We start from the raw sequence: 22,984 nt of genomic DNA, 5'->3' as shown, positions 1-22,984 counted from the left end.
TGGTGGCGACCAAATCCGCCTCTCCCGCGTGGTGCCCCCCCCCCCCCATGGTCCGTCTGTGTAGCCACAGTGGCTTTCGACGGCTCCTCGATGCGAACAGCTTTAAGCATTGCCTGCATTTCAGCCATTTGCTGGGCGGACTGCCGGACTTCAAGCTTATGCTTAAAAGAAAGTCCATGTCCACTCGTATTGCTCTGCAGCTCTTTGTCCCTCTTTGTACGTCTGTTCTCCATGTTGCGTAGTATCGAATGATTTGAGATGAACGAAGCAAGCGCAACAATGATCTTGCCTATATAGGCTTAATTATATTAATTATAATCAGTTGCAGCTGGTTCCACAGGTGAAGCAATTTACGTGTGTGTGTGTGTGTGTGTGTGTGTGTGTGTGTGTGTGTGTGTGTGTGTGTGTGTGACTGGACTTTCTTTCCCCCTTTTTTCTTTTAAAAGAATGACACCGTTGACCAACAAAACAACGATAGATAGGCTAGAATGGGGTTGGTAGGTTTAAGTCTTCAGCTTAAGACTTCAGCTTGTGACTGCAACTTGTTCCTGTTCGCAGATGACTCAGCACTGCTGGTCTCGGACAGGAACAAACTGCAGGTTGAAAAGACCCTCAGCTCTGAACTCTGTAGAATCTGCACCTGGCTCGCTGATAACAAACTATCCTTACACCTGGGAAAAACTGAATCCATCCTCTTCGGATCAAATAGTAATCTCAGCAAGGCAGATGGCTTCTTGGTTAGAGTGGGTGACAATATTATCACACGAAAAGATCAAATTACCTACCTAGGTTCCATCCTGGAGGCCAATCTTTCCGGTGATAAGATGGCCACCAACGTAATCAAAAAAGTCAATCAAAGAACAAGATTCCTTTACAGGATCTTCTCACTGGTCAGCAAAAACACCTTGAAGACCTTAACAGGAGCCCTCGTACAAGGTTTCTTTGACTATGCATCCACCTCTTGGTACCACAGCACCTCAAAGGCCCTTAAAACAAGGCTCCAGACCTCCCAAAACAAACTGGTCAGGCTCCTACTTGGCCTCACCCCCCGAACCCACCTCACCCCTGCCCACTTTGACAGGCTGGGATGGCTTAGGGTCGTCGACAGAGTACAGCATCTTGCAATGGGTCTGGTCCACAAGATTCGATACACCACCAAGATACCCATGTACCTGTCTAAATACTTCCTTAATGTAAACGAAGTCCACACCCACAACACCAGAGGGAGTGCAACAAACCATGTACAACCCAGATTCGGCACAAACAAGGGACTAAATTCTTTTCGCTCCTATGCCACCAAAATGTGGAACGCCCTACCAACAGTCATTAAGACATGTGAATCCCTTGACTCCTTCAAAACCGCTCTCAAAGGGCACCTACGGATGGCTGCAATTCGAAACTGGCCTCTGTAAAATCTGAATCCCCCCCACCCCCCCACCCCATTTTCCCTCACTGTATATTGTATCTTTTCCCTTTTTTGCTTCCCATATGATGAATTTAGCTACATAGAAATGTCTATTTGTATGTCTCTAAATGTTTGTATGTCTTTAAATGTTTTGATGAATTGAACAATGTGGACCCTGTTGTAAACAAGTGTAATGCTTAATTGGGTCGTCCACTCACAGTTGACAGTCTTTGTATTGAGTTTGTGCTTAAAATGTACTGTAAATTCTACAAACTGTTAATAAATATTTCAATCAATCAATCAAAAAAAGTATGTAGGACTAGCAGCATGCCAAAGTTTGTGCTATTGCCATAGAGAATGCATTGGGCGTTTAAGTTAAATAACTCAGAAACTACACAACATTTCAAAGTAAAACGTTCCAGCATGTGTCTCCACAGTAAGCTGAATAATAATAATAGAAATATTCCTTTTCAGGCAAACATGTCCACCGTAAGATGAACCTAAGTAGGCTACAATGGGGTTGGTAGGTTGGAAGTATGTAGGAGTAGTAGCATGCCAAAGTTTGTGCTATTGCCATAGAGAATGCATTGGGCGTTTAAGTTAAATAACTCAGAAACTACAAAACATTTCAAAGTAAAAAAGTTCCAGCATGTGTCTCCACAGTAAGCTGAATAATAAAAAGTGTGAATGGAGTTTCTAGGTGAAAGTGATTTTTTGACGTGCCAAAATCTGCCATTGAGCCCCATGTTAAAAGTCTCAAATTTGAAAGCACTATATTTCTAAAACTATGACACCTTTCAAAGATTCCTTTTCAGGCAAACATGATGTCCACCGTAAGATGAACCTAAGTAGGCCTAAGTAAGTTTCTAGGTGTAAGTATGTAGGACTATAGTAGCATGGCAAAGTTTGTGCTATTGCCATTGAGAATGCATTGGGCGTTTAAGTTAAATAACTCAATGCGTTATTTTGATTTATATATTTATTTATTTTTGCATTAATTAATTTTTTAGATATGGCAGTTTTGGACAAAAGTCAAGTCAAATGCAATGGCGTGCCGAACTGTGTCACCCAGCCGGAGATGAACAGCCGGGTGACATCCACAATACTATAGTATGTCGTTTTTCATGATTTTCGACAATGAAAACAAAAGATGAAAATCATGAAAAACTCATGGTTTGACGACATATTATGTCGTTTTTCATGATTTTCTTTTTTTTCCCATTGCAATTGTCATGGTTTTCGACGATGAAAAAAACGATGAAAATCTGGAAAACGTCATACTATATGTACGTTGTTTTTAAAGGTTTTCGACGACATACTATAGTATAGTATGAATCATATAAAAACATGAAAAAATAGAAAAACATGATTTTCATCTTTTTGTTCATCGTTGTAGAATGTTTCATCGAAAAGCATGATTTCTTACTCATCGTCAAAAACCTTGTAATTTAGAATTTTTGGAATACCAGACTTTTATTCTTCAAGATGGGAACCCATTTTTTGGGTTCTTGTTGCTATGTACTGTTGTTTTGAATACATATTACGTTTTTCAGAAAACATTAGGCATTTTTAGAATCTGCCAGAAACAGGGTTGTATGAACATTGCGGTATCAATACAGACTGAAGTAAATAGTTGATTACTTCTTCCATCACTGATCAATTGTACAGAACATCAGACAGTGCAGACATTGACAATGCAACAGTCAAAAATTAAAACCTCAAAATACACAATTTACAAAAAGAAAATCCTTTTACTTTTATATTGCAGAACAATAAAACCAGCATTCAGCTATCACAGATCCAAATTACAACTTTGCCTCATCATTGAAGTAATATTTTAAAACTCATTCATTCTATAGACCGATTCCGTAGCGGGTCTCATGGTCGCAGCCTACGTATTTCCTGTAGGCGGACTCGACGTAGCTGCGGGGGTAAAACCCTCACCAGGCGCATCTCTTCCACTACAGTGAACGGCAGAGTGACTGATGTTAGTTTGCCTCAAACTTTACTCTTTTACCTGCTTTTTTTTTAGTATTGCTTTGCGAATCTCTTGTCTTTCTTCTTCACTTTTACATTGAGGGAGCATTCTGTGAAGCTGCTGGGTGTTGTATCGGATCAGAAATTTCTGACATGTTCTGATTGTTCCTCCCACATGCAAACAGTTCAGGAAACATGGCACTTTCTGTCCTCGATTGTCAATACTAATACTAGTGATAAAAGGCAATGCAGACCAGATAAGTCTGTAATAGCTTTTGAGGCAGCGCAGGAATACCATTCCAGTAAGGGCATTCAGATATTTCACAGAGAATCCAATGTTGCAATGTGCTGCTCCATAGTCACCGTGAGCCCGAGCCACCGCTTCCCTCAACGCCTGTGCGATGGCACCCTCACGAAGCGGCAACAAGCTGTTACGGTTTGGCATGTTCACTTCACACAGCAAATACCTTGACTTACACCGCACCATCGTTATACTTTCTTCTTCACCCTTTTACCTGCTTTTTTACTAACACTAACATTACAAAGATGCCCAGAACATCGAGATGAACCTGTGTAGTTTATGGCTGCTCCAACAGTAGTGGCAACATAAAAAATAAAATAAAACGGAATGTCTAATATCCACCGCGTTGGCGGGGACCAGAGCCATTGAGTAATGGTTGAGACGAAGCAGTGAAAGATACATAACGCCAGTCTTACCCAATACCAAATATTTCTGTTTTATTAACACAAGGCTGCTGTACTTTATACCTCATACTTTAAATGCTTAGTATGAGGTATAAAATACAGCAGCCTTGTGTTCATAAAACAGAAAGATTGGGTATTGGGTAAGACTGAAATTATGTATCTTTCAGGACCTTTGACTGCTTTGTCTCAGCCACCACGGTGGATATTTTGACATTCCGTATTTATTTATTTTGTATGTTGCCACTACTGTTGGAGCAGCCATAAACTACACAGGTTCATCTCGATGTTCTGGGCATCTTTGTAATGTTAGTGTTAGTAAAAAAGCAGGTAAAAGAGTAAAGTTTGAGGCAAACTAACATCAGTCACTCTGCCGTTCACTGTAGTGGAAGAGGTGCGCCTGGTGAGGGTTTTACCCCCGCAGCTACGTCGAGTCCGCCTACAGGAAATACGTAGGCTGCGACCATGAGACCCGCTACGGAATCGGTCTATACGTTCTCTTTCCTCAGAGTCATTTCCCACAGTGTTTCAGGCCATAGCAGCTGTAGCAGCTCCTCGTTTCCTTCCTCTCGCCCCCCCTCTAGCTGCTCCTCTCGCCCCCCCTCTAGCTGCTCCTCTCGCCCCCTGGCCCCTGGCCCGCCTCCGGGTGGGTTTGGAGCCGCCGGGTTTGGCCGTGGTAAAGGTGATGCACTGGGAGTCCAGGTAGTCCAGAAGCTTGGCGGCACCCAGGCGGATGCCGGCAGCCTTGAGCTGGGCCTGGAGCTGAGACAGGACCAGCGGCCGGTACTGCAGGATCTGGCTGTACAACGCCGGGTCAGACAGGATGAAGGAGCGCACTGCCTGGAGACTGTCTTGGAGGCGGGAGGAAGCCTGCGAGGCCGTCGCATCGCTGTCCGAGTCGCCATCAGACGAGACACACAGCTCTGGGTTGGACCTGCAGAGCACAGAGGATATTGTCGCTATCGGCCCGGAAAAACTTTGTTTGTTGCATAAATTAATAGCCCTACTTGATCATACTACATCATCGTCACACAAAATAATCAGAAATAGCAGATCCACAAGCTCGAAACACACCACGAAGCAATGCGTTAATGAGCTCGTAAACTTTTGAGTGTGAATCCTGAAAATTAACAGTTTTGGACATATGAAGTTTTTACCTGGCAGGCGATAATGATATCGTCACTATGGGGCTGAGACCTTAGGTCCAATACGATAACCTTTCAGCCATGCCATTATCGGCAAAAACCTTCAGAAATTCAAAACGTTAAAAAAATAGCTGTTCTACAAGCTCACAACGGACATAGCTATTGTTAGCTACTTAATACTGTCACACAACAAAGTAGGGCATCAAGCTATCCATATCATTTTATATAAAACGTATATATATAGTCACAGCACAATCATTTAGGTCTCTGCAAAATGTCTAACGTGTACTGTCTAACGATCATTTAGGTATAGCAATGAGACAACACGTGCATGCTCCAGTATAAAGCTTACCTCTCAGAATCTTCACTGGCAGCAGTTGAGGAGGTATTGGAACCTTGTGAGGCAGAGAGGGGTTCTGCATCTTCCTCATCATGAGAGACAGAGGGCTGTTTGAACGTCACTGCCTTGGCACTGCAGGAGCCTGGCCGAGTGCTGAGGCCAGCGCTGGTGGTGGCGACGCTGGGGAGGGACTTTGAGGGTGCTTCGTCTTCGGACTCTGAGCCAGCTATTTGGTGTGTGTACTGATGAATCTCCTTCAGCTTGAGGACCATCTGGCGTTTGGGTAAAGGACGCACACCAAACCTAATTGGAAGGGGAAGGAAAAAAGAAAACCCCACTTATTACACTGACAGAGAGCCAATATGAGCACATGGTGAGCACTAAGAATGCTAATTGGATATGGTCACTGTTGGGTGGAAACCTCATACGGTATGTCTAAAGCCGTTACTTTTCAGGATTAAGTTAAAACTAATTGTAGCAGATCTACAAGCTCAAAACACGTTTATTCATGCCGCGTTTTGAGCTTGTGGATCTGCTAGTTTTGAATGCTTTTGTGTGACGCTGTAGACTAGAGTAATATGATCAGTAGGGCATTAATTTACGAATATGGAGTTAGTACTTCAAACAATTTGATAAATTATGTAATAAATTTTTAATGGAATAACAAACGCCCTAGGCTTGGATTGAAGAAGCTGCAGTGGCCGGTGGACCAGGGAGGTCTGGGAATCCCAAATATTCTGCTCTACCATTATGCTTTCAGCCTGAGACATCTAGCTCACTGGTCTCTCCCTCCTGAACGAGCCCCACCGTGGTCTCAGATAGAGAACCACTTCTCTTATAGCCTACCTTTGGTATATTTTACCACTGCTCAACTACCTGAGGTTGTTAGTGACCATCCCATTTTTCTCCACTTACGTTGGGTGTGGAAGAGAATGTCGCTTTTTTAAATCAATCCTTTACTGACGGTGAATGGAAGATGATCCTACGGAACTCAAAGAAGATGTCCCGTGAACTTAGAACCAGATTAGTTCAATTTAAAATAATGAATAGAGTCTACTGGACTCCGAGAAGATTGTTCAAGGCTAAGCTCAGAGATAGTCCGGTTTGCTGGAGGTGTGATGAGGACCTCGGTACACTTATTCATGTATTATGGGAGTGCCCTAGGGTACAGACGCTATGGTGTGCTATTCATGAGAATATAATGCAAATCACAAACCAGGATATTCCTTATACACCGGCTCTCTTTATTCTGGGTGATCCATCGCCACTAAAACACCTCCCTGCACCTCTAGCTGACTGGATTCAAACAGCATTAATGGTGGGCAGGAAGATCATTGTAATGGAAGTCTGAGGTTTTACCTCCAGCACATGTATGGTTCCATAGGCGCAATAGACGCAGGGACGCAGGGGACGAATCCCCTGCCAGCGTCACATTGGTCCCCCCCAGATGAGTTAGGGGGTCCCCCCTGGCTGGGGGGGTCCCCCCCTGTATCCCCCCTGGCTCCAAAGTTATCTTAGGAGTAATACTTTTGAAATCCTGCGTTCATAAACGCGATATATTTTGAAGCATATATTTGATCCACCCCTGTTTAAATCCCAAAATGGTTTGTCCCGTTCTACTGTTGTCGGAAGTTTGGGAGTTGTTACACCGCCATCAGTGACCCAATGTGCTTTGCACTCTGTAATGATTCTAATAATACAGGAACAGGATTCAATAGGTCAGCACTTTTGGTGTCACGCACCACTTTGGTCAGACGATCAGTAGATGAATGGATTTACTTTATCCTTTTCATGTCAAGGACCCCCAAATGGACACGTATTAGCCTGCGGACCCCCCCCATTTGAAGAGAAGAGAAGGACCCCCATAAGAGAAGATTTATAGTTTTATACAGCTCGGACGGACCCTATTGTAATGCCATGTCTAGCGGTGGGATGGGACTCCAATTGATAATCAATGTTAATTTAAAAAACTGAGAGCGTCCACATGACATGCCACAAACTATCATGTAGTTGTACCTCTGGGGGTCCCCGGACCCCACTTTGGGAATTATATTATTATTTTGGGGGATTTGGGGAAAGGAGGAGATCGACGCCGGTCACGCCGCTATTAAGCACAACTCATGTCAACATGCAGGTAAGGCGCTGCAGGTTTTTCTTTCCTCCCGAGTTGCATGGGTTTAACACTAACTATATATGTTGATGTTAAAACATCCTCTCCTGAAAACTTCCCAGGTGTTGTACATTTTATATAGGATAGGCTAACTTACAGATCAGATGGTCAGTGAGTTTGGACCTGTTCGAGGCGCTGCTGATAATGTGGTTAAACTTTTACGTTTTGAGACAAATGGGGAGGAGGAGGAATCACAGCCAGGTATTTCATAATAATAATAATAACTGTGCCAAAACGCAGTTTTGTATGTACATTGAGTCACTGGAACAACCTCTCTAGTCCGACCCCAAACCCTAACCATAACCCCACGTTTTTGTGGAGGAGGAGGAGGAGGAATCACAGCCAGGTAATTCATAATAATAATAATAATAACTGTGCCAAAACGCAGTTTTGTATGTACATTGAGTCACTGGAACAACCTCTCTGTAGTTCCGACCCCAAACCCTAACCATAACCCCACGTTTTTGTGGTTAGACCCCCCCCATCCCCCCCTCCCCTAGGGTGGTGGGGGGGACGGGGGGGACGGATTTTTCCGCTATTTGTCCCCCCCTAGCGTTCGGTCCGTGTTGCGCCTCTGTATGGTTCACTCAGCTCGGTACTGTGGCTGCTTTGGAGAGGTTATCCTTTAAGATGAATAATCAGTTGGATAAATATGATCTGAAGTGGGACGTGTTCCTCAGTCATGTTGCAGGTCCCTTGGTGTGATCCATGGTCAGGCAATGCCCTCTTGATTGTTTATTGTATTACTACACATTATGATACGGTTGATGATGCTGCGTTTGGTCGTGTAAATAATGTAAACTATTTTCACATTTTAATTTGATTTTTCCTTTTTTTTCCCTTTATTTTTCTTTTTTTCTTTTTTTTCTATCTATCTTAATTGTCTATATGAATACGTACTCTGCTGTTGTTGCTTGTGTTTGTATTGTAGGTCTTATGTTTTATGTGTTTGTAAAAAAAAATCAAAAATAAAGTACTGATCATAAAAATAAAAAAAACACGCCTCTGGTAAAAACCTAGCCTTGTGTAGCAATACTAATATCACTGCATGTGTATTAGTCTTTGACTTGTCCCTCTCAGTGTTCGATTTGTTTTTCTCGCAATGTCCCACCCCATATTTGAATACTTGGCCCTGGTTGGTTATAGCCTGGTTCCAGATGAATCTGGTTGGCCGTCACCATTTCGACCGTGAGATCCTCCCACAATTGAGAGAGGCCAGACTTTCCAGACTTCTGTCTGGGGCAATATGCATTGCAAAGGTTGAACATGGACCCACTGACCTGTTGAGTTTGATCTTGAGGTCTGGTGTGTCCATGTCAGAGTACCCAGGCATGGGAGTGATGGGCACCAAGGAAGGTCGCTTTCTGCTGCGGGACGTCACTACAGAGGAGACAAACCACGGGAATATGTCATTAAATGTAATTAGATTTGCTTAACGTGGCAAATATGACAGAGATGCTACCTCATTGTAGTGCTGCAGTTACCTGGTGTTTTGAATGGGGATGCAGGGTTCACCCTCTGTGACAGAGTAAGCGCTTCCTCCTCTTCCTCCTCCCAGCTGTCCCATAACTTGGAATCCATGAGGCTGGCATTGACCTTGGCCGTGGTACTAGTGGCAGGGCTGATGTGTGGTGGGGGAGAAGGGGTAAAGGAAGGGCCAGCATGTGTAGGAGATGGAGATTTGGGTCTAGGGGACCGTGTGGTGGTAGGAGTGGATGACCGCCCCAGCATTTCCCCTCCTCCTGAGCTGCGTTGAAGCGGGCTGGCACCGCCAGTGTCCTCCAGCCTCAGACTGAAGCGGACGCCGGGGACGTCGTCTCCATCGGCCCCTACATTGAGGCCCCAAGAGTCATCGAAAGCCATGGGAGGGTCGTCCATGGCCATGAAACTCTGCTGAAAACTGCATTCAGAAATGTCCGCCTGCTCCGTTTCTTCTTTCACCGACACAGCGGAATCATTCAGTCTCTCAGTGTCCACCTCTACTCCAGACACTCTCTCTCCTCCCTTGCTCCCCTCGGGTTTCTCTCCAGTCACCTCTGCTGCTTCGCTGCATTCATGGTAGTCAGACTGACTAGAGCGTCTAGTATGACTGGAGGACACACAGTCCCCGAGTGGACTTGGAGGACATCTGTGAAGGGATGAAGGCTGGGACATCGAGTTTTCAGACAGGGAGAGATGAAGGCTCCCCAGAGCTCTCTTCTCCGGGCTCGGGGAGAGCACGCTAGCAGGCGTTTCCCTATCGTGGTCGCTGAGAAGTGGGGAGGCCACAGCGAGAGTCGGGGGCTGAGGCAGTAGATCCATACTCAGGGGTGTGCTGCTGTAAGGTGGACAGTGTTTGTGGAGAGGTGTGCCCTGTATAGAATCACCCTGCTGGAGAGGGAGGGGTTGGGAACGAGCAAAGCTGGAGGGTCGAAAGGGTGGAGAAGGAGGTACTGTACGTACAGGAGAGATCCCGCCGCTGCTGTCTGACCGAGTAATGTGTTCAGGACCTCTGAGTGGACTGACGGAGGTACGAGGTCTGTGCTTTAACGACAGCGGACGAGAGGAGGAAGAGGACTGCGAGGACGACAAAGACGAAGAGCTGAATTTCGGGAAGAGCTGCGACCGTCGCATACTGCTGTGGGTCTGAGTAGAACTGGTGCTGGTGCTTCTGCTGCGGGGCTCTGGCGTGGCTGGGATGAGCCAGGACACTTCAGGAGAGCAGTCTATTGGACTGGGGTCCAAACCAGCAGAGCAGAGTCCGGCTTGATCCAGGTCTGGCACTGAAGATGATGGTGCGTTAGAGTTACACGACTTCTCTACGACGGATATTTTATGTTTCACATTTGACAGAGTTTTGATGTGGGTGTAGCTGTGGCCGTGTTGGCTTGGGTGAGGGGAAGGTGGAGAGGGACTCGGGGAACAGACGGCAGCAGGACCCGTCTCCATCTCCTCCTCAGAGTCAGACAAAACTACCAGTTCAGGCTCTTTACTACTTGGACGCGAAGCGGGAGTGTTGCCTGAGCGTATACTCAGACGGCCCTGGCTTTCTTGCTTTGGAGACACTCCTCCTACCCGAGGACGGACTTGATCGTTGAAGAACGCCTTGGGCACATCGAACATGTCAACATCTCTTCCTAAAGCCTCAGCTCCACTCGCTGCAGCAGGGGACAAACCAGGCACAGGAAGGTTGGACACACTGGAGGGGGGGCTCATGGATATGTCGATGAGTTCAATGGCTGAGACCGAGGACTGGAGGCAAGGTCTCTCACGTTTAGCTGCATCGTCTGTTGTAGACGCAAGTTTGCGAGAAGGACAATGTTGTCGTTTTTGCGACGCAGCATTTTGTTTCTCGGGTTGTTGGGAGGAGGAGTCTTCCTCGTAGGCACTCCAGGATTCTGAGAAGAGCCGGTTGTAGCTGCTATTAAGGCTAGTGTTCAGGTCACACTGGGGGCTTCCTTGAGGGCTTTTCCCCTGGGAATCTATTGATCCCCTTTGAGGTTCTGTGACGACTGGTCTGGTGATTTCATCATCTCTCTCCGTCTCAGAGTCCAGCTCTCCCTCCTGGCTCTCCTCCTCTCTCTTTCTCTGCGTGGCAGCAAACTCGTAGATCTCCTCGATCTCCTCCTCGTTCACGTGTTCGTCTGGCATCTCTCCATCTCCAGATGTGAGGCGGTCGGCGCGCCTGCCTTCGTCCAGTTCCCCGTCTCCATCACTCTCTCCGTTTCCATCCTGGTGTTGGTCTTCTTCGGTCCACATGGAGCGAAGCAGATCCAGGAAGGCCTCCTCTGCCCCCGGCTGATTCTCCTGTCCTGGGCCGTCTTCCCAGGACTCTCTCTCACCTGCTCCCTCGCCCTCGTTCTCCGTATGGCTCGAGTGCAGCTCGCACAGCTGTCGTAGATTCTCCAGGTCAAATCTAAGAAAGGAGAACACAACACAGATGGTGGAATGTTAACCACTTTCAACCTGGCGTCCCCATTTTGTGAATGTCACTAGGACCATATAACATTTAGTACAGTGGGAGCAGGGGGGTATCATGCACCCCCCTGAAATATACTTCTAAACAGTGTTTTCTTATTGGAAAAAATGTGCTGAAAATGATGAGCTATGATAAAAAGTTGTCAAAATGTCCCAACTACCTCAAAACCCCCTTTTTGGTATATGGCTCTGGCGAAATTGTGTAAAGGCAAATATTAATTCACTAAAATTACATAAATAGACATGGTAGTCTGAAATTGGTCATGGAGTATCTTGACACATAGGGGTAAGTAACAGAACAGGATTTGGGGGGGTTGCTACCATTATATTCTTAAATATGACCCACATCATCCTCAAAAACACAAAAAAATATGGTGTCCGCTTGACTAATAACAACAAAGATGGTTATTTTCCAACACATTATGGTGAAAATCACTGCCTCACTTGTATATAGAAAACTTCCCATATCCCTAAGCTTCAATTTGAGCCCAAGATAACCTTTCTATCTTGTAAATTACTCTTTCTGTAGCCAGAATACTGAAGTATACCTCAAATCGGTGAAAATTGTATATTTAGTCAGTATCAGCTATACATTTGGAATAAATGAATGAATGACTGAGTTTGAACTGACTCCACATCATGGAATATTTGTTACTTGAATAAGCTATGTTAAAAAGTTTGCAAAGTGTCCCATCTACCGTTTTTATGCAAATGAGTGCCTCCATTATCAAAATAATCGATTTTCACTATATCTCAGTCAATATTGCACTTAAATGAACAAATAAGGTCTCTAGACCTATGTTTTGAGAGTCACGGATCTCAGTGAAACTATTCTTAAAGTGACCACATGTGCCGGTGGCATGCTGGTTTACAAATCAGTGTCGATTAAATCAGTTCCTCTATCTCGTCGGCTTCTTGTCCATGCTCTCCAGACAGTGTCAAGGAGATCAACCAGTGAGGTTGGTAGGACTGGCGAAATTGTGTAAAGGCAAATATTTATTCGCTAAAATTACATGAATAGACATGGTAGTCTGAAATTGGTCATGGAGTATTCTGACATATAGGGGTAACTAAGTAGCAGTAAGTAGCAGGGGGGTTGCTACCATTATATTCTTAAATATGACCCACATCATCCTAAGAAACACAAAACAATATGGTATCCGCTTGGCTAATAACAACAAAGATGGTTATTTTCCAACACATTATGGTGAAAATCACTGCCTCACTTGTATATAGAAAACTTCCCATATCCCTAAGCTTCAATTTGAGCCCAAGATAACCTTTCTATCTTGTAAATTACTCTTTCTGTTGCCAAAATTCTGAACTATACCTCAAATTGGTGAAAATTGTATATTCAGTCAGTATCAGCTATACATATTGAATGCATGATTGAATAACTGAGTTTGAACTGACTCCACATTATGGAATATTTCTTACTTGAATAAGCTATGTTAAAAAGTTAAAGTGTGTCCAATCTACCATTTTTATGCAAATGAGTGTCACCATTATCAAACAATCGATTTTCACTATATCTCAGCCAATATTGCACTTAAATGAATAAATAAGGTGTCTAGACCAGGGGGGCAGTCAGACAGATATTTTGTGAAGCCACTAAGGAAATGAAAGCTCATATAATGGCCTGTTGTGGCGCTGTCATTGGACCCAGAAAAACCCATAGCCCCATAGAGGTCCTTGTATTTGGGCCAGACTGTATTACCTTAATAAACATGGTCATGAATACTTTCTTCTTCCAGTCACAATTTTAAAGTCTCATTTCTAATGTCATAATATTCTTTTTGGAAAATTATGGTCCCATTAATTAAAAAAATGACCATAAAGTCGCGTATGTTCTGAGGGGCGTGGCTACCGTTACAGTCTATGATCGGGATTCCCCTCCCACTCGAGTCAAAATAAAAACCAACAGAGAAGAAGGGGGGAAGTCCCGCCTCGTTGTCTGGGCCAGCCAATGGCCAGCTGGGCCAAAACGGATCTAGAAAGATGGCGACTTACAATAACAGGCTTCATTTTACGTTCATATTAGACCCGGAGAACGCTTTGTCCATATTTTTTACAGTCTATGGTCTAGACCTATGTTTTGAGGGTCAAGGATCTCAGTTAACCTATTCTTAAAGTGACCACATGTGCCCGTGGCATGCTGGTGTAAAAATCTGTGCCGCAATAAAGTCACATCTATATCAAGTAAGAGATACCAATATTGCATATAACATCTAGACAGGTGCTGTGTTTTTAAGCAAGCTTTATAAATTTAGAATATACTGTAGCATAACATCACAAACTAAAAACATCCTTAGTATGAACAATAGTATACGGCAGTATACACACTAGGCTATATAATGGCCTGCAATATGCAGTACAAATTTAAAAACAGTCACACAATCCTGTAACAGTATTCCATCCTATTCCTGTACACACTCAAACACTGTAGAAATGTAAGCAACATGTACAAACAGTGACCACCCTAGCCTGCACCATAAAGAACAAAATGCACAGTCACATGAATCAGTCATCGTGTTCATAGAACTCATCAGTCTTCTTTGTCTGCTTGTCCATGGTCTCCAATGACAAGGATTTCCAGCCATCTCTGCCCTTCATATGGTTTTGGTTTTTACACAATGGCTTCATCAGCTACATCAGCTATCTGGCAACACGATGGTTCTCTTCAGAGCAGAGTAGCATGCAAGAAGACGAGCCAGGTCAACTTTAGATTTAAGAAGTGAGTTTGTCCTTTGCCCCCACCATTGTCCGCAGCAACTTGGCACGGGTGACATCCACTGGGGTGGTGGTGGTTTAGGGGTAGAGTGGCTGGATGGTAACCGCAAGGTTGCCAGTTCAAACCCGGGCTCCCCCAGAGTTAGTGTCGAAGTGTCCTAGACACTGAACCCCTAACGGCTCCCGATGTGCAGGTTGGTGCCTTGCATGGTTTCAGCTGCCATCAGTGTATGAATGTGTGTGTGAATGGGTGAATGTAATGCACAATCTATGTAAAGCGCCTTGGTTAAAAGCGCTTTATAAATGCACCATTTACCATACTGAAGACTCGCAACTCTGTCCATACAGCAGACAGATGAATTGCTCCAACTATACTAATAAGGATCTGTTGCATATAGTGTAGCACAAGGCACATTTCAAGGACCCCCATAACCCTTACGGTTCCATTTGTACATTCAGAGTTGCACACCCGTAAGGGGCCCTGGATATCAACAGCTCAGTGGCCTTGTGGTCAGAGCATTTGCCTTGAGCCTGGGAGGTCGGGGTTCGATCCCCGGCCGGGTCATACCAAAGACTCCCTGCTTGGTACTCAGCATCAAGTGTTGGATTGGGGTAAGTCCCTGCTACACTAGCGTCATGTCCACTGTCCAGGGGGTGTACTTGTACATCAAGCTGCCTCCTACTACAGAAACAGGAGATTGGCTCCTGCCCTATGGGCCTCATGGCTCCGTAAGGCTTACAGGTCCATTTGGTTCCATTTTGTACACTCTAGAGTTACACACAAGTAAGAGGCCCTGGATATCATCAACAGCTCAGTGGCCTTGTACTTAGAGCGTCCACCCTGAGACTGGATGGTCAGGGGTTCGATCCCCAGCTGGGTAATATCAAAGGGTCCCTGCGACATACTAGTCATGCCAGGGAGTGTACTTGTTAGGCTCCTGACCGATGAGCCACATGGCTTGGCTAGAGCTATTTGAATTGTGAGTCTTCAGTGAAAGGGCAGATGACAAACTCATTTCTAAATCTAAAGTTGACCTGGCTCGTCTTCCTCCATGCTACTCTGCTCTGAAGAGAACCACCGTGTTGCCTTATACAAACGAGCTGACGAAGCTTTTTTGGAAAAACCAAAACCCTATGATGAAGGACAGGGGTGGTTGAGTTTTTTAATCCAGTGTGTCCTGCGGTGCAGTCCTACCAACCTCACTGGTTGATCTCCTTGACACTGTCTGGAGAGCATGGACAAGAAGCCGGCGAGATAGAGGAACTGATTTAATCGACACTGATTTGTACACCAGCATGCCACCGGCACATGTGGTCACTTTGAGAATAGTTTCACTGAGATCCGTGACCCTCAAAACATAGGTCTACAGACCTTATTTGTTCATTTAAGTGCAATATTGGCTGAGATATAGTGAAAATCGATTATTTTGATAATGGAGGCACTCATTTGCATAAAAACGGTAGATGGGACACTTTGCAAACTTATAGCTTATTCAAGTAACAAATATTCCATGATGTGGAGTCAGTTCAAACTCAGTCATTCATTCATTTATTCCAAATGTATAGCTGATACTGACTAAATATACAATTGTCACCGATTTGAGGTATAGTTCAGTATTTTGGCTACAGAAAGAGTAATTTACAAGATAGAAAGGTTATCTTGGGCTCAAATTGAAGCTTAGGGATATGGGAAGTTTTCTATATACAAGTGAGGCAGTGATCCTCACCATAATGTGTTGGAAAATAACCATCTTTGTTGTTATTAGTCAAGCGGACACCATATTTTTTTGTGTTTTTGAGGATGATGTGGGTCATATTTAAGAATATAATGGTAGCAACCCCCCAAATCCTGTTCTGCTACTTACCCCTATGTGTCAAGATACTCCATGACCAATTTCAGACTACCATGTCTATTTATGTAATTTTAGTGAATTAATATTTGCCTTTACACAATTTCGCCAGAGCCATATACCAAAAAGGGGGTTTTGAGGTAGATGGGACATTTTGACAACTTTTTATCATAGCTCATCATTTTCAGCACATTTTTTCCAATAAGAAAACACTGTTTAGAAGTATATTTCAGGGGGGTGCATGATACCCCCCTGCTCCCACTAGACTAATTGTAAAATACCTTTGGGCATACCTGACGCCTGGGGCTCCATATAAAGATAATGACACCTCCTCAGATTAGTTAGTTCACTTACATCAACTACCTCTTAAGGGCCAAACCACACCAATGATTCGCCATGCAACTCATTGCAACCAAACGGTTGCGAGTAGTTGCATGCAACGGTTTTCAACCATTATCCCCAATGGCAGTTGCAAGGACTTGGGCAGTTGTGAGTTGGTGTTGGTGTGACGCTTTTGTTGCAAGGAGTTGCGACTAGTTGCATTGGTGTGGTTTGGGCCTAAGACAAGGCATCAATACAGATTCCACAGAGCCTTCTCAACAATATTAGACATTCAACCCCAGCTATCTGACCGACTGTACCTCGGTTCAAGTCCTACTTGGACACCATCTCAGTGGGTCTTGATCCAGGATCCTTAAATGGCGTGGCGGTATCCATTTATAACAGGCAAGTATGCTCCGAAACGTTCTTTGCACTCATTAACGGCAGAGTTTCATTTCTCAAAGTTAGAACAATAGTGGGCTGTGCGGCTACAGGCTCCACTCACCTGGATGCTAGCTCCAGCACATGGGGCAGCAGGGAGGCTGTGAGCGGGCAGTGGCCAGTGTAGAGGTGTTGGAGCAGGAGGTAGACAGCCTGGCCTGGAACATCGCCCAGCAACACCCTCTGGGCAGCGGGCGCATCCTCCTCCTTCACCCCAAATCCACTGTCATGCACCTTGGAAATTAGTGGATGGTGAAGGAATGGGGAATAAAGTTATAATGAACACCATATACATTTTGACATTAAACTATTTTTTAAACAAATATCAGGCCTGCGTTGGTTTCAATTCAATAGGTGTATTTTTCACCCAAATTCAAATACTGTACATGTTTCAGTACTGCCATTTTCTCAGTTTTAGTTCAGTTTATGTGATCATCTTCACAGTGCTTATAAGTGCCTATCCTACGTGTAACAAAACACATTTTGAGTTTCTTCAATGATCGAAGGTTTTGCCATAATCAATCCAAAATTCAAAATACACAAATCAAATACCACACCCATGTTACTATAGAGATCCACCAGGATCCATAGAAGTTATTTTGCACTACAAAACCCAACCTTAAGAGTTAATAAATAAGTGAGAAGCTCTGACTTCACAATTGTCTGGTATGTCATGATAAAGATTAAGTGCCGCAATGTTGTGGCCGCACAGTGTAGACCGTCATGAGGTCTACACTACAGTATGTGCAGTGTAGGCATTTACCATTTGTACCAGCAGGGGGCAGCGAGCATAAAGCATGAATGAATGGGCAAAGTAGACCTCTCCCGTGTCAACTTGGAGCTGCACGTCACTGAGCTGAGGGTTGTTCACCATACAGTTCAGGTCTGATGCTAGTCTGGACAGCGGCTCCTGTGGAGAACAAACACAATGTATCAGTGAACAGTTCAGGTCTGATGCTAGTCTGGACAGAGGCTCCTGTGGAGAACAAACACAATGTATCAGTGAACAGTTCAGGTCTGATGCTAGTCTGGACAGAGGCTCCTGTGGAGAACAAACACAATGTATCAGTGAACAGTTCAGGTCTGATGCTAGTCTGGACAGAGGCTCCTGTGGAGAACAAACACAATGTATCAGTGAACAGTTCAGGTCTGATGCTAGTCTGGACAGAGGCTCCTGTGGAGAACAAACACAATGTATCAGTGAACAGTTCAGGTCTGATGCTAGTCTGGACAGAGGCTCCTGTGGAGAACAAACACAATGTATCAGTGAACAGTTCAGGTCTGATGCTAGTCTGGACAGAGGCTCCTGTGGAGAACAAACACAATGTATCAGTGAACAGTTCAGGTCTGATGCTAGTCTGGACAGAGGCTCCTGTGGAGAACAAACACAATGTATCAGTGAACAGTTCAGGTCTGATGCTAGTCTGGACAGAGGCTCCTGTGGAGAACAAACACAATGTTTCAGTAAAGGTTCGTTCAGACTTGAATTGTTAGAGCGGTGCGATTTCATACCAAGTCAATGCAAAGACGAGAACGGGCGCAGCGCGACCTGGCGCAGTACAAGCGGGACGAACCGAGGCGAATATATATATATATATATATATTCAGATTTCAGGTCTGAACACAGCTTAACAGGTCAGTGCACTATTATGTCTCACACATAGCCCACTGGTTGTAATGTTATTTGAGTTGGCAGCAGGTTTGGGTAGGGACTAGCGACCATAAGATACACAGTCAAGCAGGAAGTATTGACTCTTATTTCATGGTGTAAGTGTAAACAGTGTCAAAATCACACTTACAGCACATGCACATAAACAAATCAGATTTGTCCATCTGTAGATTTTTGTGATATTTCCCCACACATGCTGTTAAGTACCAGAACTTGATACACATTGGCAATAGATTTTTTACTTGTATCATGCCCTCAGCATCTACGAGGGTTCAGAAAGACTGTCTTTGGCCCATGTAGTGGGGAAATCAGTTCAGTCAAAATCAAACATTCTCTAGAAGCTTTGCAGTGTTTAAAATCATCCACAATCTCTGGCTAAAATCAGAATAAATGTGTAACCATGCAATAATTGCGTTGTATTATTTATTTATTTTGTCACATTGCTTCTTTGATCTCACAACAATGGACTGTTATATATTGTGCTGGTTTTAGTGTGTAATTTACATGTTATGTAGTTGTTTTTGTCTAACTGCCCAGGAAGGGACAACAGAGGCAAATTAGCTGCTAGCTATATGGTGCCTGTATGGTCCCTGTAATAATCAAATAATAAAAACAAACGGAGGCCTTACCGATCGGCGAGTGCATTTTTCCGTCTGTCCTCCTGTCTGTCTGGCGCTCCTAGGTGCATGGCTGTGGGTGGTGGGTGTTTTTTCTGGTAAGAAACCACTGAGATGCAGGTCATCCTGCTCTTCTGGCTCTTCAGGCACAAAACCACTGACTTGAAGATCTGGCACTGGGGAAACAGATTGGGTGCGTTTAATACCCGTGGTACTGTATTTGGACACATGTTGTGGGTGGTTGTGTCACAAATGGGAGGGACTCGATTACAATTGTTACTTGGATGTCACAGGTGTCATCAGATCACATATGGACACTTTAAATGTGCAAAGAAAAGAAACATTCCTAGAGAGATCAAAAGATGTGAAAACCATATTATTCATTGCCCTTTCCATTTCAATTTAGGTGACACTGTAACTATATATTAATAGACCGTAGGTCCATGTATCCCTGAGAGTGAGAATGTTACTCGTCTTGTACTGCATATTCACATCATCATACTAGCGGGTGGGGAAATCCCACCCCAACTGTGGGGTGGCCCGGGTGGGGTAAGGTTTGCCACCCTCCCAGCATGACAGAAGAGCAAAACGGCTGCTACTGTATGTGAATATGTTTAATTAGTTAGATAGATACTGTGTACAGTACAGGTTCCCCACCTTTTGCAGGCCTTATGGAAGTGTAGCGCCACTGGCTGAGTGTCATTCCCTCATCAGCCAAATCAATCAGATCACGGAGGACTTGGCTTCCCACCGGGAGGTGACCTGTCCCTGGTGTGGATGGAGCTGGGGTGGACACTGTCTGGGACGAGGAGGGGAGAGTGGAGCGCTCAGCCACGCTGAGCGAGGTTCCATCTCTAGCAGGCGGGCAGACAAACGATTCAGGGTTGTCCTCGTTGGAAAATATCTCTGTCTAGAAAGTAAAGAAAAATCACACACGTGTGAACTGAGTGGTGCAATTCCCCCCCCCCCCCCCCCCCTCTCTCTCTCTCTATCTCTCTCTCTCATTAGAGTCACTACCTCTCTCACTCTCTCTCATTAGAGTCACTGTTTCTGGCGCCCCCTACTGCTATTTTTAAGTCACATACTCATGCTCACACAGACACACAAACAAGTACGAGACACACAGACACACAGACACACAGACACACAAACACGTACGAGGACATTGCAAGCTGGTTGTAGGAGTGGTTGCACCACTCAAAAACAAAACAAAAGGGGGATTAGAAAGATGTCATCATGTACAAACATACATACATACTTTCTTGGTTAAAAGACAATGCTATATAAAATGAATGGGCACTAGCATGCAAATAAGAACAATATGACAGCCATCATAGGCTTCCATGATCAATGATCATGGACGATCTACACTGCCCTACAAAGTGCAGTAACTACTGGAAAATAATTAACCAAGTTTAAAAGTGTTTCAACTTGTTAGCCAAATGAGATATCGTCATATAAATGATATTACACTAATTGTGTAACTGTTCTTGAGGTCATTGTTTATCCCCAAAAATCACAGTCGCTGTTTCCAAAAACAAAGTTAGTGCACTTTGGCTTTGTAGGTCTACCCCACTTGATTTCAGAAAGTGACGAATGGTCTGTAACTCTGTATGACCACCTGTGCTCTGAAAACCATGACCATTTCAACATGAAACTATTTTGAAGCCTGGGTTGGTTCCGTTTCAATTCTATCATGATTCCATGTAGGTGTATTTTCATCTTGTACAAACAAGAACAATGTGACAGCTATCGTAGACTTCCATGATCATGCACAATCTACTACAGACTACCCCACTTGACTTCAGAAAGTGATAAGTCACAGAGGTTGGTGTGTAAAAACTAAAAACAGAAAGCTAGCAGAGCTTTCAGAGGAATTGCATTTTCCTCATGGATGACTCACTCTAACCCCTGCTGCAACAATGACAACTCATCTTAACTTGCCTCTGCGGATTTCCAAGCCACAATGAATTCCCCAAGCTCTGGTGTGTAGAACTCCGACAGACGGCTGGGCCCTTTGTCACGCAGCTGGCTCTTGTGCCACAGTGGGGCAGCATTGCTGCTCCTTGCAGACAGGCTGCTGGGGCAGCGGGGAGGGGTGGGAGGAGGTGCAGAGGCCAAGCCACGCAGCAGGAGGACAGCCACACGCTCCTGGAGCTTCATCAGAGCCGTCTCAGCATCCTGAACCAGGAGCAGTGGAGGAGGGCGAGGAACGCCCCCCTTTCTCCTCTTCCCACGGCCTTTACCTGTGACGAGGACGAAGAGGTTGAGATGCTACCCCACTCATTGTTACGATATCAGTTTGTGTCAGCGACAGACAGCGAGAGGTGTAGTGCTCTCCTCTCCCCCACTGCAGCATTCAGTATCTAATTAAATCAGTGTCTTCTACTTGTAAATTGCTATTTTCCAAAAACATTGCCTCTTTCTTATATTATTTGACAAATTATTTGATAAGTTTTTGCCAGGTGCTTGAAAAGCAGCCTGGACTACAATTGCTACTTTTCTACTAGACTGTAAACACGACCTTAGTGGACACTTTTTCATGATTTACTGCCTCTTTGCCACTGGGAGACTACGTTGCGGCGTTCAGCCATAGTCTGAACGCCGCAACGTGAAGCCACATGGTCCCCAGATGACAGAAATGTGAAAATGTAAGGACCTTTTAAATGCCTTAAAAGAAGTTGAGGGGGCGCATACGTTGGTCCGACAGGCTTTAGTCTGCCACATGGCCGGGCTTCCTGTGAGGTTAGGGTTTGGGGTAGGGTGTCGGACTAATGCCTGTCGGACTGTTAGTACGTGCACCCCCAGATCAGCCCAATGTAGGCAGGGTCAGCGAGAGGTGTCATGCTCTCCTCTCCACCACTGCAGCATTCAGACAATTTATATATGGATGATAAATTATGATTCCCTCACAAAACAACTTTGAGGGAAAAACAACATGGATCTGATGCACATGAGCTTAATTATATATTTATTTATCGACTAAAACTATGACGAAGAATGCTTGTCGACTACCTTTTTCCACCGACCAAAACTAAATAAAAACTAAGCCATGATGACTAAAACAGTGACTAAATATACTGATAATTTCGTCAACAACTAGACTAAAATGTTAGGGAGGGACTGGAAGAGATCCAGTAGAACTAAAAGTAATTTTATGCTTGGTTGCATGCTGAAAATAGCAGATCTACAAGCTTGCAACGCATCGGGCTGTGACGCGTTGTGAGCTTGCAGATCGGCTATTTTCAGCATGCAACCAAGTTTAAAATCAGACATTGCGACGCCATCAAGTCCCACCAAAACAAATAAACAGTATATTTGTAGATTTAGTCATCTAAAATCGTATGATATTTACTCAAAAACAAAAGCAGCAACTAAAGTAGCTTTACCTTTATCAGGTCTCCACCCTAGCAGTGGAGGTACTGATGAGTGAGGAGGAGCAGCGGTCTGCCTTTGTATCTCTCTCTCCCTCTGTTCTTCCTTCATTCTCTCCATGAGGGAAGAGGAGAGAGCCAGGGCAACCATGGTCTCCTCATCCATGGGCTGGGCCTTCTTTTGGGCTTTTCTTCGCTTCTTGGCTGGCAAATCAGGATCTGTTGGTCCTTTCCTCTTAGAGCTTCCGGTCTGCCCACTAAAAGTAGAAGAACAGATCACTGTAAC

At 44.5% G+C, this 22,984-nt stretch overlaps 1 protein-coding gene across 1 annotated transcript in view; it reads right to left on the bottom strand.

The window, feature by feature from the left end:
• Positions 1–4,555: 4,555 nt before the first annotated feature.
• The window catches only part of slx4 (SLX4 structure-specific endonuclease subunit homolog), a 36,173-nt gene continuing 17,744 nt past the window's right edge, over positions 4,556–22,984 (bottom strand). The window contains exons 5-14 of the mRNA XM_083764933.1: positions 22,714–22,955; positions 21,265–21,570; positions 19,982–20,230; positions 19,337–19,500; positions 17,802–17,948; positions 17,103–17,272; positions 9,224–11,634; positions 9,020–9,119; positions 5,582–5,872; positions 4,556–5,018 (exon numbers count right to left, since the gene is read on the bottom strand). Coding sequence (XP_083621059.1) covers positions 4,613–5,018; positions 5,582–5,872; positions 9,020–9,119; positions 9,224–11,634; positions 17,103–17,272; positions 17,802–17,948; positions 19,337–19,500; positions 19,982–20,230; positions 21,265–21,570; positions 22,714–22,955 — 4,486 coding nt within the window. The 3' untranslated portion in view covers positions 4,556–4,612. The remainder of the gene's footprint in view (positions 5,019–5,581; positions 5,873–9,019; positions 9,120–9,223; positions 11,635–17,102; positions 17,273–17,801; positions 17,949–19,336; positions 19,501–19,981; positions 20,231–21,264; positions 21,571–22,713; positions 22,956–22,984) is intronic.

Source organism: Protomyctophum parallelum, assembly GCF_964188405.1.
Source record: "Protomyctophum parallelum genome assembly, chromosome: 5".
Taxonomy (NCBI): Eukaryota; Metazoa; Chordata; class Actinopteri; order Myctophiformes; family Myctophidae; genus Protomyctophum; species Protomyctophum parallelum.
This window is presented reverse-complemented; position numbering and strand designations above follow the sequence as displayed.